The 18,915-nt window shown below is 42.4% G+C and overlaps 1 protein-coding gene across 13 annotated transcripts in view; it reads right to left on the reverse strand.

Annotated features, from left to right (window-relative positions):
• UNC79 (unc-79 homolog, NALCN channel complex subunit) overlaps positions 1-18,915 on the reverse strand; it is a 305,414-nt gene that overhangs the window by 39,504 nt on the left and 246,995 nt on the right. For all 13 annotated transcript variants that reach the window (XM_056133512.1, XM_056133504.1, XM_056133510.1 and 10 more), the window contains 2 exons: positions 15,869-15,979; positions 840-944 (listed from right to left, as the gene is read on the reverse strand). In XM_056133512.1, the coding sequence (XP_055989487.1) occupies positions 840-944; positions 15,869-15,979 (216 nt within the window). The remainder of the gene's footprint in view (positions 1-839; positions 945-15,868; positions 15,980-18,915) is intronic.

Raw genomic sequence — 18,915 nt, forward strand, 5'->3', positions numbered from 1 at the left:
GCAGGGAAGGCATTTGCCTTGCACACGGCCACTCTGGGTATGCTCTCCAGCACCCAATATGGTCCCCCAAGCCCATCCCTAAGCATCACTGGGTGTGACCCAAAAACTGAAAAACAGATGTATCGAGTTCTTCTCAAGGGCTTGAGAGGTTATAAGAAAGGGGATATAGTTCCCATACAGAACGGCCTTCAGTTGCCTCTGAAGAGCTTCCCAGGGCACCCATGCATGTTTTGAGATCAGCAATCCCTGAAAAGTGATGGTTCTGATGTTGGCCGTGGTAGAGTAGGAATAAAATGACTTTGGGGACCACAATGCCCAACAGGAAGAAAACCCAGAGCAAAGTCTTTCCAAGTTCTCCAGGGCTGACTCTTCCATAGGCCTCCCATCCTGCTTGGACCCAGAGCTTTCTGATGGCCTGGTCTGGTGGTACCCTCCCTCACCTCCGCCTCTGCTTTGCTAAACTGCAGGTGCTCCCCCCCCCCACCACCACCAACTCACTCACCATTGCAGTCAGACCTTGGTCAGCTCCCACAGTGCTGATGACCTTAGTCTAGCCCTACCTCAACCTTTACCCTCTTACACCCCAAATTTCTTGAGGAAAGAAAGTATTGCTTCATTCTTCTGTCACTCACAAGACTAGCTTTTCCAAAAGCACAAAACACCATTTTTGGACGGTAAAAGGGAGTGCTTAGTGTCAGGTGAATAAGGGCTCACTTAAGAGCTATAATTTCTCATTTCTGGGCAGCGATGTTTGATATCTGCCTGTGCCCTACCTCTTCCTGAACTGTCCCCCACTAAGTAACCTCGTGAAGATTACTGCAATGGAGGCTAACACCTACCTGGACCAGCAGGAGGAGGTTTGTATCCGGCAAAGGCGACTTGAGCTTCAGGGCCTGCAGAAGTTCTAGAACGACACTACGAGACAAGTAGAATTTATCTCGTTCCTAAAAAAAAACAAAAAGGAAGGCGGTCAGAGATTTCTAAGAAGTCAGTTAGATCTATGCCCAAAGAGCTCCAAATGAGTCACAGGTCAGAGATTTAAAAGAGAGAGAGAGAGAGAGAGAGAGAGAGAGAGAGAGAGAGAGAGAGAGAGCTGGAGCGATAGCACAGCAGGGAGAGTGTTTGCCTTGCACATGGCTGACCCGGGTTTGATTTCCAGTATCCCATATGGTCCCCCGAGAACTTCCAGGGGTAATTCCTGAGTGCAGAGCCAGGAGTAACCCCTGAGCATCACCGGGTGTGACCCAAAAAGCAAAAGATAAAAGAAAAAAAGTGGGATGGGGGCCAGAGAGATAGTGCAGGGAGTGAGTTCAAACCCATAGTTCAAACCCCAACCACATATCCAGTCTCCTGAGCCCTGCTAAGAGCCAGCCCGATCCATAGAGCCAGGGGTGAGCTCTCAGGCCAGGAGGGTGAGATCCAACACAAAATCAAAAAAAGACTACTTAAAATGCATGATAAACTGTTCTTAATGTTAAAACTAAAAAGAAAATATTAAAAAAGAATGTTAATGTAATACTGGGCTTAGTGAAGCATAGAGAACATATAATGTAATGGAAAAGTAAAAGGCGATCTCTTAAGTAGTGAAACCATTGAATTTAGTTCCAGTACACAGGAGATAGGTCCCAAGATCTGCAGAAATCAAACGAACATAAAGGTCTGATGGATATTATCCGGTTTTAGTGTTTTAGGCTTCAGCAGTGAATTGCCCATTTTACTAACTCCGGAGAAGCTTGTAGTGTTCTACAAGCAACCCTAATCCCCTGAGTGTATCTTTAACCTTTCCTTTGTGTGTTACCTCTCATAGTCACAATTCCCCAAGTCAAGGTTGCTTAATTATGTCAAACTTTCTGGTAAGTCTGGACTTTGCATTTGTGGTGAACTAATACTTCCCTTATAACTTTTCATATTTTACCATAAATCAATGTTCTTCGTTTTACCACAGAAAGACTATTAATGCCACGCTTTAATATTTGGGAGGTGACTGACTCTGAAATTTATCTATTCCTGGGCATCTGTCATAATTACTTGACTAAGGCTTAAGTTCCTATAGTTCCTAACACCCCACAAAGGGAGGTCCCGCTGTAGGACTGGGATTGACCTGGAGCAAGAAGTGAAGCTACCCTGGCATCGAAATGGGACAGTCTAGAAAGCATAAAAGCATGGTCTTGATTCAAGCCGTTATGATGTAAGAGACATGACCCCCACAGGGAAGATTTAAACCAGCCTGAGGACTTAGTCTGGGATTTATGATAGAAGCCCAGAAGCCTTGCCCTCAGAGTCCAGAGAACTAAGTTTTGGAATCTGAATCTTTTACTGTGTTTATCCAAATAACTGTAAGTATCAATAAGAAGAAACTTAACTGTTTAATATTTACTAGGGCTGGATCGATAGCACAGCGGGTAGGGTGTTTGCTTTGTACGCGGCCAACCTGGCCGACCTGGCTGACCCAGGTTTGATTCCTCTGCCCCTTTTGGAGAGCCTGGCAAACTACTGAGAGTATCTCGCCTGCACAGCAAAGCCTGGCAAGCTCTCCGTGACGTATTCGATATGCCAAACGCAGTAACTACAAGTCTCACAACGGAGACGTTACTGGGCCCACTCGAGCAAATCAATGAACAACGGGAGGACAGTGCTACAATGCTACAGTAGCTACAGAAAGAGAAAAGCAATATAGATGTCTCTGGGAGACAAAACATCTTCTTGAGTTAATCCCCTCCAAGAGAACTGCCTCCTTTGAAACGCTTTACCTCTGTAAATGATCAATCACACCAATGTGCAGTCCTACACCTTGAACCCCTTCAGATGTTCTATACATATGCTATCACCTCTGCACTAAGCCGGCCACTCACCATCTATCCATGAGTCCCTCTGTGGATAGCATGTTGATGTTTTTAAGACATTTTCAGGAAATATTTTGTTCATATTTGTTTTTATAGGGGTCACACCAGGGGAGAGGGAGTCAGGGCCAGTCCTGACTGGGGGGTCACCGCCGCCGGATGGGTCAGGACTCTGGTTCAGTGCTCGGTTCCAGTGGAGTGCTGCTTGGGTTTGGTAGTGTTGGGGGATCTCTAGTGTTCTGAGTCATACCTAGAGGTGCTGGGGTTGGGCCTACAGTGCCTGGACAGAACTCAGGGCTTCACACTGACCAGGCACATGCTCCTACCACCCGTGCCATCTGCCTGACTATCTCTAACTTTTTTAAATGAGAACAGGGATAGGGGTCAAGTAGTGAGGACAGTGAAGAGCTGCCTAGCACAGGAGGGTGTGATCTAACCACAGAAAACACCAGAATGACTTTGGAGAACTTCCAATGAGCGTATCTGCCATCATCAGGAGAAATGATCTAGGGCTTTCCTTGAAATCAAAAACAGGCTAAGCGAAACGAGTCAGAAAGAGAGGGACAGACATAGAAAGATTGCATTCATCTGGGGAACATAAAGTAACAAAATAGGAGACTAACACCCAAGAAAAACTGAGATAAGTACCAGGAGGTTTACTCCATGGCTTGGAGACCAGCCGCACATGCTAGGGGAAAAGGCAGCTCAGATAAAGAAGGGACCACTAAATAAAGGTGTTAGGAGGATCCTCCCAGGATGGGAGAAGCATTCTGAAAGTAGACTATAGACTGAACATGATTGCCACTTAATTCCTCTTTTGCAGACCACAGCACCCCAAAGGAGAGAGAGAACAAAAGGGAATGCCCTGCCACAGAGGCAGGGTAGGATTGGGGGGATGGGGTTGGGAGAGATACTGGGATTAGTGGTGGTGGAGAATGGGCTCTGGTGGAGGGATGGGTACTCAGTCACTGTATAACTGAAACCCAAGCACAAAAATTTGTAAGTCTACAACTGTACCTCATGGTATTTCACTAATAAAATTTTTTTTAAAAAGGGAGGAACAAAAAAAAACAGGAATTATTTTTTAAAATGAGAATCAGCTTCATTATTATACTGAACCCTCAACTGGAAACATGAGCTCTGTCTCCATTTATTTAATTCTGTCAAAGCAAATGTCCTCCTTATCTCCATAAAGCCCTTGCACATTTTGGACAGATTTATTATTTTTTTTCTTGAAAATATTAGTTTGGGAATTGTTTTTGTCTTTCTGGGGTTACATCTGGTGATGCTCAGGGGTTACTCCTGGGTCTGCACTCAGGGATCACCCCTGGTGGTGCTTGGGGGACCAGATGGGATGCCGGGGATCAAACCTGGCTTGATTGTGTGCAAGGCAAACACCCTCCCCACTGTACTATCGCTCCACCTCAACAACATTGTTAAGGTATAGTTTACAATCATTTCTAAGGATTGGAGGGATATTGGAGGAAGGTGATTTTTGGATCTTCATCTGTATCCATAACCTTCATTTAAGTCTCTGATAAAATGTATAAAAAGTTTTTTAAAAAGAATCAAAGCCTCAGATGATTCTTTTTGGTTTTCTGGTAATCGTATCATCTCTGAAAAATGAGAACTTTGTTTTTTCTTTCCAATCCTATCACCTTTGATTTTTCTCCCTATGTTACTGAACAGAGTAGGAGCCCCAGGGCCATAATGGATGGAAATGCTGGTAATAGGCAATCTTGTCTCTTTTATGATTCGAAAGGGAGTGCTGTTGGATTTCACCTCTAAGTATAATGTGTGCTGGAGTTCTCTGGTCGACACCTTTTATCAAGTTAAAGTTGTTCCTTTCTATTCATAATTGGCATTATGTCACAAATGGATATTGAATTATAGAGAATGCTTTTAAGAATAACATCATGATATAAAGAGTTAATACAAAATCAACAACAGCAAAAATCAAAAAACCCCCTGAAAATGGAGAGAAGAAATGAACAGACACTTCTCTGAGGAAGACCAACAGATGGACATTGGGCACATGAAACAGTGCTCAGCATCACTTATTATTAGGGAAATCCAAATCAAGCCCACTATGAGATATTATCTTATACCAGTGAGAATGGAACATGTCAAAAATACAGGGAACAATTTGTATTGGCAGGGATGTGATGAAAAAAGAGCTCTCATTCACTGTTGGTGGGAATATTGTCTGATCCAACCCCTATGAAAAACAGTATGGCAGGTTCTCCGTAAACTCGTAATTGTGCTTCCATATGACCCAGCAATTCTACTTTGGGGTATCTATTCCCAGAAAGGAGAACTGTCACAGAATTATCACTGTCACAGTCCTCCCGGTGTTCATCGATTTTCTCGAGCGAGCCCAGTAATGTCTCCATTGGAGACTTTGTTGTTACTGTGTTTGGCATATCGAATACATCATGGGTAGCTTGCCAGGCTTTTCCATGCAGGTGAGATACTCTCGGTAGCTTGCCGGGCTCTCCAAGAGGTGCGGAGGAATCGAACTTGGGTTGGTCATGTTGGCTGTGTGCAAGGCAAACGCCCTACCCACTGTGCTATCGCTCCAGCCCGAGAGGAGAACATTCATTCAAAAGAATGTATGCACACCATTATTCATTGCATCATTCAGTACAGTAGCTAAGAGTTGGGATCAACCTAGATGTCCAACAACAAACCAATGGATCATGAAAACGTGGTATATATACACAACGGAATACTGTGGAGAAAAAAGAAATGATGAAATGATGCAATCCGTGGCAACATGGATGGAACTGGAAGACATCATATGTAGTATCAAATGTATCATATGTACATCAAAAGACATCGTATGTACATCAAATGTAGTAGGCAGGAAGAGGAGCAGCACAGGATGATATCACTTATATGTGGTATTGAGAAAACTGGATGAAGCAATGCAATGTGAGGATTAAGGAAAGGAGGGTGCTTAGATCACCCTTGGCCCCAGAGGATAGGGAAGAGAAGAAAAGAGAGAGTGGGGCGGGGGAGAGGAGACAGAAGAAAAACAGTTGGGTCAGAGTTCAAGGGGATTAGACACATTGATGGTGTTAAGGAATGATAGAGCTAAATATCCAAACCATGGAGTCCATCACACTGAATCATGAGACTCAAACTCTAACAACTGAACTCTAACAGGTTCCTGTCAACATGGCATGTTGGAGGCTTGGGGGGCGGGGGAGGGGGTGGTGAGGTGGTGACGGTGGTGGTGGTGGGGGGAACTGGGGGTGTACACAGAAATGTACACTGGTGAAGGAATGGGTGTTGGAACATCGTATGACTGAAACTCCATCACAAACAACTCTGTAACCATGTATCTCATGCCCAAAAATCCATGGCCTTCCTATCCTATACGCAAATAATGAGACAGAGGAAAATGACAGAAAAAAACAATCCAGTTCACAATTGTACCCCCAGAAAATCAAATACCTCGGAATCAGCCTAACTAAAGAGGAATAGGACCCCTACAATGAAAACTGTAACTGTATATCTCACAGTGATTCGATTTAAAAAAAAAATAGGTGGCAAGCTGGGTGTGGAGGGCATGAGAACATTGGTGGAGGTAAGTTGAATTAGAGCTGGAACATTGTATATCTAAAACTCAACTATAAATAACTTCGTAAGTCATAGTGCCTTAATGTATTTTTAATCTGCAAAAAGTTAATGAAAATAGGATACACTCATTAAATAGGATAACATCATGATAAGGTTATTTTCCCTTTAATCAATAAACTGACTGATATTCTAGTATTTACAATTTTCTACATTTCAAGAAAATCCCCGTTGAATGGAGGCTTTATTTTTCAAGCATTCATTTGCTCTTATTCCTTCAGTATTTTCACATCTTTGAAGTATTATCGATTGATAATTTTCCTTCCTTATCTGGCTGGTATCAAGATTCTATTGTCTCATAAAATACCTTGGGACATGTTCCCTATTTTTGATCCTCTGCATTAAATTGCATAAAAGCAGAGATCAATCCAACCCTTCAATACATAAGAGAAACTGTCTCTAAAGCTGGAGGGAGGGGCCAAGAGAAATAGTACAGCAGCTGGAGACCCTTATCTGCAAGCATGTGGTCATGAGTTCAAACCTCTGGTGTCCCCACATGCCTAGCATGATCCAGGCAGCTCTGTTCTTCCAGCCTGACAGCAGGTTCTGTGATCCCCAGCCCTGCCAGCGATTTCCAGGCACACTGTAGCTGGGCGTGTGTGAGAACCACAATAGGGAGTGTAAGTCCCAGAAAGCATTGAAATGCCATGGCCAGAGAACGCACACTCAGAGCACTATGAGAGCACTACAGCTGACTCTGGCCAGTGCCACAACCATAGCTGTGTGTGTCGACCAAGTGCACTTGCCCAGGCTCACAGGTGGAAGCCCTGCAACTAGAGGAGTGCTAACCTGGGTGAGCGCTGTGGCTGAGAATGAAGTACCACACTCTGGTGGGCCAACCATGGGGAGCATCACAGCCAAGAGATAGCTCCATGCACTAGAGTGCACGCTTTGCACGCTGCAAGACCCAGGTTCAATCCCCAGCACCCCATGGTCTCCCCAGATCTCCAGGGAGAGCACAGAACCAAGTGTAGCCCCCTGAGCAAATGCAGTGTATAGCTCACAAACAAAGAAAGCAAGCCAACAAACAAACAAAGCAAAATATTAAAATATGCAGGCACCCCGGGTAGGCATACGGGTAGTCTCTGGACAATGGAACAAGTACAATGAAGGGAAAGAGAGGGGAAATTAACCGTAAAAACAATAAAGAAATAGAGATAAAGCTGGAATGATGTTGGTGGACCTGTTTTAAATTGCTGAATACGCTTTTCAATCCTCTATGTCCAGTCATCTGTTTTTCTGATTGCTATATATTACATTTTCTTTTTTTGTTGTTTCATTGCACTTTTCTAGTTTGGGGGCCACACCCAGCAGTGCTCAAGGGTTACTTCTGGCTCTGTACTCAAGGATCACTCCTGGAAGTGCTCCAGGGACCATATGGGATGCCACAAATTGAACCCGGGTCAGCAGAGTGCAAAGCACATACCTTACTCAATGTACTGTCTCTCTGGCCCAATATACGTTACATTTTCTGAGGAAAAAAATGTACCTTTTGTTCAAGACTTCACATTTACTGATATAGAGTGGCTCATTTTGAAATCTCTAATAAAATGCTGTTTCCTTTTTCATTGTTATTTTTTTCCTGTGCCCTTTTCATGATTTTCTTGATTAGTCTTTCCAAACTCTGTACAGTAATGTGTGTGTATATACTCATCTCAAAGTATTTTATTTTTCAGTCTCTTTTTTTTGATGTTGCAGTTCTGTTTTTTTTTCATTAATTTCTATCCTGCTTCTTCTGATTACCGTTATTCTTATTTTAACATCGCTTATTTTATTTTATTTTATTTTGCTTTTTGAGTCACACCTGGCCATGCACAGGGGTTACTCCTGTCTCTGCACTCAGGAGTTACTCCTGGCGGTGCTCAGGGGACCATATGGAATGCTGGGAATCGAACCAGGGTCGGCCGCATGCAAGGCAGACGCCCTACCCGCTGTGCTATTGCTCCAGTCCCAGCTTACTTATTTTAATTTAGCTTACTTAGCCACAAAATATTTCTTCTTTTCTAAAACAAGCACTTAAGTCTATAAACTTTCTTCTACACAGGCTATTTAGCTCAATTTGGAATGTAGTCTTTCCAACATTGTTAAGTTCGAAATATGCTTCAAAATTCTGTCATATCTCCTTTGATCTATGAATAATTCAAGTGTATTTTTCAATGCCAGGCACAGCAAGTCTCTGGCACCATTAACCCAGATAGCACCTCTACATGAATTAGAAGTACGTGCACAGACAACACACACACACACACACACACACACACACACACACACACACACACAGAGGACACTGCACCGTGCCACACCCCCACCCACCCCTGCCCTGTGCCCGATGACTGTTAGATGAATATGATGCAGAAATCTGAGAATCAGAAGAAATCAAGAAAAGACCCTCAAGGATTTCTACAGGGCAGAGGGGTCAGGGGAGAGTCACCACCACGAGTGCACAGTCTCTACCCTGACAAGCAGGGCGCTTGGTCCCAGCCCCTCTGAGTTTTCAACAAGAGGTCCCAGATCACATAAAATTTAATATGCCCAAGATGGTCATCGTGGCCCCTTCGGCAGAGTCCTGGGTTAGGTACCCTTAAACTTCTAGATGCAGGTAGAGGTTTTCATTCATTCCTTTCTAATTTGATTGCATAGTGATCGGAGAATTTGGTCTCTTGGAAAACGATTCCCCAGTACATGCGGAGACTTCAATTATGGCCTATTATCTCTTATAATTGAGAGATAATAATGAATGTTCCATACAGTCTCAAATTGGGAGCTTCAAGAACCTTTCTGTGTCTCCTGGGTTCAATTTGCTCATTACATCGTTCAAGTCTTCTGTCATCTCATTCGTTTGGGGGTGGGTGATGGAAAGTCACTGCCAGTGACACTGGGGGACCAGGCAGTGCCAGGGATTGAGCCAGAGGTCCCTGCGTGCAAACCATGTTCCAACCCTTTAAGCCAGCTCCCCGGCTCCTCGTTTATTTAATCTGCTTGATCAGTTCCCGAAAGAGATGTGATAAAATCTTCCATGAAGGTTGTGAATTTGGCAATTTCTTTTGGTGATGCTGATCAATTTTTGTTTCAGACAGCTGAGGTTTTCCCTGTTTTGCTGCACTGAGTTTTAGATTAGTCACATTTCCCCTAGAACATTATTCCTTTAATCAATATAGATGACCTTTATAGTAAAGCTTTTCAACTGAAATTAAGTTTACTGAATTCAGCTTTCTTGTGACTAGTATTTGCTTGGCATATCTTTCCCATGCTTTCTCTTTTCCTTTTGACTTTCTTATTGTTTTTAGATGTCCTTTATTCTTTTTCATGCAGAAGCAGGAGAGTTTTCTATGTAGTGTTCCGGGTGCCTGGGGCCATACCCAGCCAGTACTCCTTGCCATACTCAGCCAACACTCCTGGTTGTACTCAGCCAATACTCTTGGCCATACTCAGCCAACTGGCTGGGCGGTTCAATGTGAGAGTGAGGGCTTAGAGTTCTGGGGACCATCAGAGTCACCCCAACAATGTTTAAAGGTGTCCAGGGTCATACCTGGAAGATTATTGGGAGCTGTGTGGTGCCAGGGCTCAAACTCTGGTCTGAGATGTGTCTTATAAAACAGAATAACAGCAACTAAGAACGACTAGGATATATAAAATTTATTCCTATCACAATTCCAGCTTGTTCTGTGATTAATTTTTTATTCCTTTTTTCTTTCCACTTACATGGAATTTATACATTCCATTTCTCACTTATGGGATAGTCACATTTAAAATATTTCCATGTGTCCCTTAAGAGTTTGAAGTTAGAGAATTTGGGGGGTAACTCAGTGGTTTAGGGACAATCACTTCTCCCATATTTGGTGGGAGGGCACGCTTGACAACTAAAGAATTATTTGTCATTTATTATGTCAGAGGTCATGGTCACGGTCCTCCCGTTTTTCATCAATTTGCTCAAGCGGGTCCAGTAATGTCTCCGTTGTGAGACTTTGTTGTTATTGTGTTTGGCATATGAAACACATCACGGGTAGCTTGCCAGACTTCGCCGTGCAGGCGAGATCCTCTCGGCAGCTTGCTGGGCTCTCCGAGAGGAGCGGAGGAATCAAACTTGGGTCGGCCATGTTGGCTGGGTGCAAGGCAAATGCCCTACCCACTGTGCTATCACTCCAGCCCATGTCAGCGGTATATATTATTATTATTATTATAGATTATATATGCTATATGATACCTATATATTATATATAATATATGAAATACATATGAAATATATGAAATATAGCGATAATACTTAGATATGTAGGTATATATAATAGATATAATACCTATTATTATTATAAATGTAAGCATTACACTATTATAATTATATTGTTTACACCATAACTATTTTAATTACATTATATTAATGTAACAATAATGACATTATCATAAATGTAAACAAATGGTTTCCCTTTTAATTTAATTATTATAGTTTAGATCGTATTTTTAAAAATTGGGTTAATGTCTATAATTTTGATCTGCAGACTTACTGCAACTTCATCACCATCAAAGTGACCAAGTTCCACCCACTTATCCTGTGTCATCGCTAGTCTGCCTCTCCCTTCCCCTTCATTTCCTCCCCCACCCCCCACATGCTTGGTAGTCTCTGTTCTGTAATCCAAGGCCAAGTTGCCTCTCCCATCTTATGGGTTATTATTGTAATTTGGTGTGATATTGTTCAGCCAGTCAAGCTTGCTACTTAGAGTTCCACACTGTGCCAGTTTCATAAGCATCATAGTATTTATATCCTCCTTCTTGGTACAACTGAGAAACTCATTGTCACTTTATGTGGAGAGTGTCCTTTCTCCTGGGTGATCCTTAAAGATTTTTTATTTGTCTTGGCAATCACATGGAATTGTACATATTCTTACAGACTCTGACTTGGGAAAGTGGAAATTTATAAAGATGTAGGGATTCACTGAACTTTCTGAACCAGGGCCCTCATTATTTTTATCAACTGCACAACTGAGAGTCTGTTTTTCTCTTCCTGAGACACCTGATATGTCAGATCTTCTATTTATATTCTTCATCTCATTATATCTCCCTCACAAACATTTTGGGTTTTGGTTGTCTTTTTTTGCTGGTTTGTTTTTTTGGGGGGACACACACTGTAATGCTTAAGGGGTAACTCCTGATTCTGTACTCAGGGAATCACTCCTGGTGGGGATTGGGGGATTATATGGCAAATCAGGGATTGAATCCTGGTTGACTGTATGCAAGGCAGTGCCCTACGCAATGTACTATCCCTCCGGCCCCTCTCACACACATACTATTTAATTCCTTCATACTGTTTTCTATTTTATCAATTCCTTCTGTGGCTACATCTAATTTTTCGGATGGAATTTTGTATTTTTTTAAGGTTGGTGACTCTTTCATTTTTAGAATCTTTTCTTTCTTCAAATCTGTCAGGTACTCTGTTTTGGAAAGTGACTAGATCTTTTCTCCCGTTTTCGCATTTGTATTTAGTTGGGGGAATGATACTCCAATTGTATTTAGTTGGGGGAATGATACTCCAATGGTTGTTAATGGTTGTTAAGGGGTTAATACTCCAATGGTTGTTAAGAAATACCTCTGGCAGGCCTTGAGGGGACCATGCAGTGTTGGAGATGGACCCCAAGCTCTTAAACCCCCCAACATTTAAGTTACATCGCCTCACACACATGTTTTAGTTGTCCTTTATGTGTCATTACTTAAGGTAGACTTCACCATCTGACACAAGACTGCAATGTTGAAGTTCTCAGGGAAAGAAGTTTTCTGTTTGTTAACTGTGCTAACCTAGCTCATGGTGGATTATTTCTTGGTGTGTTCTGTAATTTTAGATTGTGAGTTCATGTTCATGAGGATTTTAATTAATGGGATCCGCCTAGACTTAGGTTAAAGACATAAACTTGCAGAAAGGCTTGAGTTTCAAGTTTGCATCTGCCAGGCCTGCCAAGCTAATGTTATGTAATTTTTTAGGTGGGTTCTTCCAGAGCAGGTGGATGTTATAAATTCAAACTCTAAATCTGTGCAAAGATCGGCCTGCATTTGCTAATTCCTTGAGAAGACTGTAATTCTCTCAGTTTGTGAGCTCAGACATATAACATTGTCACCTCCGTGTAAGAATAATTTTTCCCTAAACTGCCCTTTTATTTAACAATCTTTCAAAGGTTCTGACTTTTATTTCCAACTTCCAGACTGAAGTAATGCCAAGACCTCATCTCCTGTCCTGTGTGGGCTTTAAAACTCAAGCTACTAAATTATTAAGACAGATAACACTCAACCCAAGACCCATAGAACACAGTCACCAACTGGCCTCAAGTCCCTCTTCATTTGGGTCCTTTTCACTCTGACCAATCTAGTCATATTTTTTTTTGCTTTTTGGGTCACACCCAGCAATTCTCAGGGGTTACTCCTGGCTTTGCACTCAGGAATTACTCCTGGCAGTGCTTGGGGGACCATATGGAATGCCGGGGATTGAACCAGGTCGGCTGCATGCAAGGCAAATGCCCTACCTGCTGTGCTATCGCTCCGGCCCTCTAGTCATATATTTTAAACTGTGTTGATCACATTTTATCCTGCAACAATCAGTGCTCTCTAAGAGGGACTTTCCAGTTTATATAGACCAGGGCTTCCTAATTTTTTTCCCACTCCTAACTCCTCTGCAGTTGAGATATATAATACAAGTTGCAGATACACCTTGGATTTGGAACATCGATTTGCTTGAGTGGGCCCAGTAATGTCTCCATCGTGAGACTTGTTGTTACTGTGTTCGACATATTGAATATGTCATGGGTAGCTCGCCAGGCTTTGCCGTGTGGGCGAGATATTGTCGGTAGCTTGCCGGGGCTCTCTGAGAGGGGCAGAGGAATCCAACCTAGCTCGGCCGGCCGGCTGCACGCAAGGCAAATGCCCTATCTCTATGCTGTAGCTTAAATTCAGTTTTGGTCATTGCACATTCAGAAACCTTTTAGTGTTAGCAACTTTTTTATGACCACACCCCCAATACTTAGTTATGCAGGACCCGAAGTTTAAGGAGCTCTGCATCTGCTAGAAAGGAAAGCCTGCAAAACCCCTAACCTCCCTATGTCTTTTCTTTCATTACATGCAGAAAAAGGCTAATCAGGTCTTGAGCATTCTTTAACCATTTCTTATTAGCTACGAAAAAAGCTAGGAACACCAGGATTGGAACTTACAACAAGTAAAAGGCATTTCAAGTTGAATGAGGAAGGTCAGCTGATTAACAGTGAAGAAAAGAACACTAAAATTATGGTGTATTATAAAGGGAAATAGCATATGATTAATATTCAAAACCACATGTATATGCTGGCTTTGGGGCCATGCCCAGCAGTGCTTACTCCTGACTCTCCACCCAGATCATTCTTGGTAAACTCCAGGGACCATATGGGATACTAGGGATCAAATTTGGGTCAGCTACATGCAAGGCAAGAAGATTCTTACTCTCTGTACTATCTCTCCAGCCCCTCAAAAGTCCTCTACACGCAAGGCAAGAAGATTCTTATTCTCTATACTATCTCTCCGGCCCCTCAAAATCTTGAATATCTTGAATTCAAATTAGTAAAGGGCCCTTTAAAAACAATATCTACAAATATACAACATATAAAGTGATAGTTTATACTGCTTCCTATAAAATCTAATTTGAATAAATCAGACACTAATTAAGAAATAATTAGAACAAATTTTCCTTGTAAAAATGGAACAATTTTTCCCTGTATTTGGTGCTGTGTCTTACAGATCTATTTTTTTCAAGTGAAAAGAGGAAATATGTTATTTTTCAGGAATGATTTTTATTTTAGGACTGATTATTTCTGAAGTTAGAGAGCACATTGCTCCAAGCAAAATAAGAAACTCATAACCAGAAACTAAAGAGAAGATGGTCATGGAACACTTCACTTGGCAGAATGGTCACAAGAAGGTTAGGAAGAGGACAAGGGTGGCTGTTTAAAATAGAATGAGAGCCTTGATATATAATTAGATTTTTTATGAGAAAAATACAGGGATTGTAGAACTGGGTAACATGAACACAGAAACATTCTGAATGCTCAAGAGAAAACTACAGACACAGAGACCCCATTGAACATAAACCTGGAAAAGTTGGAGATGGAAGGGCAAAATTTGCACATTGTTCCTGGGGACAGAATGCCCTCAATTTGCCCTGCCTCCTGGTAGACCATGTCCACCAACTCCCACAAGGCTGCAGTGTGCAGTGGGCAGGCAGTACTTTTCCACTTCCTCGGTGGTGGGCCAGGGGATATGAGCCATAATGCAATAGAGAAACCATTATTAGGGCGAGATGACAAAAGGCAAGATTACAATCTCAGAGGCCAAGAACCCAGAACTGAGGAGACAGATAAATGATGTGAATTAAGGAGTGCTTCACTAGTTTTTACAAATGACAAGCTGCCGTTTTTCTACTTTGGGCATAAAAATGATATGTAGTGATAGCTTGTCTGCAGATCAGGAGATGGAGACCTTGAAAAAGATTTTAAAAGGTTCTTACATCCATAATCTCATTTCATTCAAAACACCTCTTCTTTACTAAATCCTATGACCCTCAATGTCTCCCATTTTCACTATCTTAGATGTGTGTGTGTGTGTGTGGTGTCATTCCAAACAAAAATATTTATTAAACCCCAGCAGAATTACTCTTTTTTTGGGGGGGGGAGGAGGGCTGGGGATATTGAATCACACCTGATGATACTCAGAGTCTATACCTGGTTCTGAGCTGAGCAATGATCCTAGGCCATGATCCAGGAACCAGTTCTGGGAATTGAACCCGAGTTGACTGCTTGCAAGACATGTGCCTTTTCCCCTATACTATTTAGGTCCCTTAGAATTATTCACTGTCACTGTCACTGTCTTCCCATTGTTCATCGATATGCTTGAGTGGTCCCAGTAACATTGTGAGAGTTGTTACTGTGTTTGGCATATTGAATACATCATGGGTAGCTTGCCAGGCTTTGCTGTGCGGGCGAGATACTCTCAATAGATTGTCGGGCTCTCGAAGGGGTGGAAGAATCAAACTCAGGTCAGCTTTGTTGGCCGCATGCAAGACTAATGCCCTACCCACTGTGCTATCACTCCAGCCCTAGAATTCTTCATTCATTATTATTATAACTACTACTATTTTTGATTTCGGGTCCACCCAGCATTGTTCAGGGCTTGCTTCCGGTTCTATGCTCAAGGATCACTCCTGGCAGGGCTCAGGGGGCCCTGTGCAGTGACAAAGATTGAAACTGGGTTGGCTATAAGTAGGCAAGAGTCCTGTCCACTGTACTCTCTCTCCAGTTCAATATAAACATCTTTTTAGAACTGTGTCATGGCAACTAAGCTAACAAGGATGACACCGATTACATTAACACTTGCAAGCTTACCTTAGTGAAGGCTCGGTAACACAGGCCACACACCTCCACCAGGTAGGCCAGCGTGAAGACGGCATTCTGAATCACAAAGCTGAGCAGTTTTGAAAATGGCTCCAACAAACTCTGCAATGATAGTGAGGTCACATGAAATCAACTGCCGACTCTTTCACCAAAAAAATAGCGTGTTGTGATACTTTAACCAACAGGATCACTCATTTCATTATAACCTGTGGCCAGATGGCTACTGCAGCAACCCTACTGGTCACCCCAAGCCAAGACAGCATCTCCAACAAATGATCTGAAGAACAGGACTCAATCATTTGATTGCTTAAAATCATCCATTTGTCTAAGTGGTATCGCTGATATTCCTACCTAACTATAACCCCATCCATTAGTTCATCCCACATGACAAGACTCTGAGGTTCCAATCGGGATCTCATATTCATTTCTCAGAATTTCTTTGCATCTCTTTTTTCAGATTCATCCTCTCTAGCCTGCCATCTCAGTTACACTGCTCAAACCAACTTTACAAATATGAACCAAAGCTCAGTTTGCTTCATAAAATCTACCATAAGCCAGCTCTCTGCCAGTGGTTATGGGGAAGTGGTGTAAGCTTTGGTTTCCCCCACGTTTATGTTCTCTCTCAAGAGTGAGCATTAGCAATCCCTATAAGGATACTCATGACATTCTTCAAAGAAATGGAGCAAACACTCCTGAAATTTATATGGAACAATAAGCCCCCACGAATAGCTAAAGCAATTCTTGGGAAAAAGAAAATGGGAGGAATCAACCTCCCTAACTTCAAACTCTACTACAAAGCAGTAATAATTAAAACAGCATGGTACTGGAACAAAAGCAGAGCTGCAGACCAATGGAACAGAGTTGAATATACTGACATTTCCTCCCAAACATATAATCATCTAATCTTTGATAAGGGGGCAAGAAAAGTGAAATGGAGCAGGGAAAGCCTCTTTAATAAACTGTGCTGGCAAAACTGGACGTCTACATGCAAAAAAGTGGGCTCAGATCTCTGCCTAACACCATGCACAAAAGTAAGATCAAAATGGATTTATGACCTCAACATCAGACCAGAATCCATAATGTTTATTGAAGACAAAGTCGGCAAAACTCTCCATGATATTGAAGCTAATGGTATCTTCAAAGATGTCACGCCACTGGCCCAGCAAGTGAAAACAGAGATAGACAAATGGGACTATCTTAAACTAAGAAGCTTCTGCACCTCAAAAGAAACATTGACCAAAATACAAAGACAGCCTACAGAATGGGAAAGGATATTCACCAAGTACACATCCGACAAGGGGTTGATATCAAGGATATACAAGGTACTGGTTAAACTCCACAAGAAGAAATCACCCAACCCCATCAAAAAATGGGGCGAGGAAATGAACAGAAACTTTCGCAAAGAAGAAATTCGAATGGCAAAAAGGCACATGAGAAAATGCTCTACATCACTAATCATCAGAGAGATGCAGATCAAAACTACAATGAGATATCATTTCACACCACAGAGACTACAGAGACTGGCCCACATCCACAAGAACAAAAGCAACCAATGCTGGCGCGGATGTGGCGAGAAAGGGACCCTCCTTCACTGCTGGTGGGAATGCCGGCTGGTCCAACCCTTTTGGAAAACAGTATGGACGATTCTCAAAAAAATTAGAATTTGATCTGCCATTTGACCCAGCTATAGCACTCCTGGGAATATATCCCAGAGAGGCAAAAAGGTATAGTTGAAATGACATCTGCAATTGTTTGTTCATTGCAGCACTCTTTACAATAGCCAGAATCTGGAAAAAACCTGAGTGCCCAAGAGCAGATGACTGGTTAAAGAAACTTTGGTACATTTACACAATGGAGTACTATGTAGCTGTTAGAAAAGATGAAGTTATGAAATTTACATACAAGTGGTACTACATGGAAAGTATCATGTTAAGCAAAATGAGCCAGAAAGAGTGGGATAGACACAGAAAGATTGCATTCATCTAGGGAACATAAAGCAACAAAAAGGGAGACTAACACCCAGGAATGGCTGAGATTAGTACCAGGAATTTTGCTCCATGACTGGAAGGCCAGCCACACGTGCTAGGTGAAAAGGAAGCTCAGATAGAGAAGAGAGCACTAAATAAAGGGTGTTGTGAGGACCCTCCCAGGGTGGGATAAGCATGCTAAAAGTAGTCTATAGACCAAACATGATTGCCACTCAATGCCTCTCTTGCAAAACACAGTACCCAAAAGAAGAGAGAGAGAACAAGGGGTAATACCCTGCCACAGAGGCAGGATGGGACGGGGGGGATGGGGGGTGGGGGGGGATGCTGGGACCCGTGGTGATGGATGACGGGCACTGGTGAAGGGATGGGCACTTGATCATGGTATAACTGAAACCCAAGCACAAAATTTGTAAGTCTATAACTGTACCTCATGGTGTTTCACTAATAAAAAAAGAAAAAAAAAAGAGTGAGCATTAGGGGGGCCGGAGTGATAGCACAGCGGGTAGGGCGTTTGCCTTGCACGTGGCCGACCTGGGTTCGATCCCCGGCATCCCATATGGTCCCCCAAGCACTGCCAGGAGTAATTCCTGAGTGCAGAGCCAGGAATAATCCCTGAGCATAGCTGGGTGTGACCCAAAGAGCAAATAAATAAATAAATAAATAAATAAATAAATAAGAGTAACATTAGGTCCATCTAAGTCACAATTAGAAATAAGAATTGACTTCATGTCGAGCAGAGCTAATGCCTATGAAAAAAAAAAAGATGACTTATTCTTGCAGAGCTCACTCAAATTTTTTCTCCTCTGGGAAGATACCACTCTAAGAGTTGCTAAATAATACAAGCTCTTGAATCTCGCCTAAGTGTTTTCAAACTCTACCTCCCATGGTTCTGGAGTAAGTGCTTTAACCTCTCTGGACTGTTTTCTCCTCAATAAAATGAGGATAATAACGGCCGCCACCTCATTCGTGTTCTTCTGAGGAGTAAAAGAGATAACAAATGTGAAACACTTGACAGGAAACTCTCCATCACCAGAGCTCTGACCTGAAGCA

Source organism: Sorex fumeus, unplaced genomic scaffold, assembly GCF_029834395.1.
Source record: "Sorex fumeus unplaced genomic scaffold, SorFum_2.1 ptg000098l, whole genome shotgun sequence".
NCBI classification, from domain to species: Eukaryota; Metazoa; Chordata; class Mammalia; order Eulipotyphla; family Soricidae; genus Sorex; species Sorex fumeus.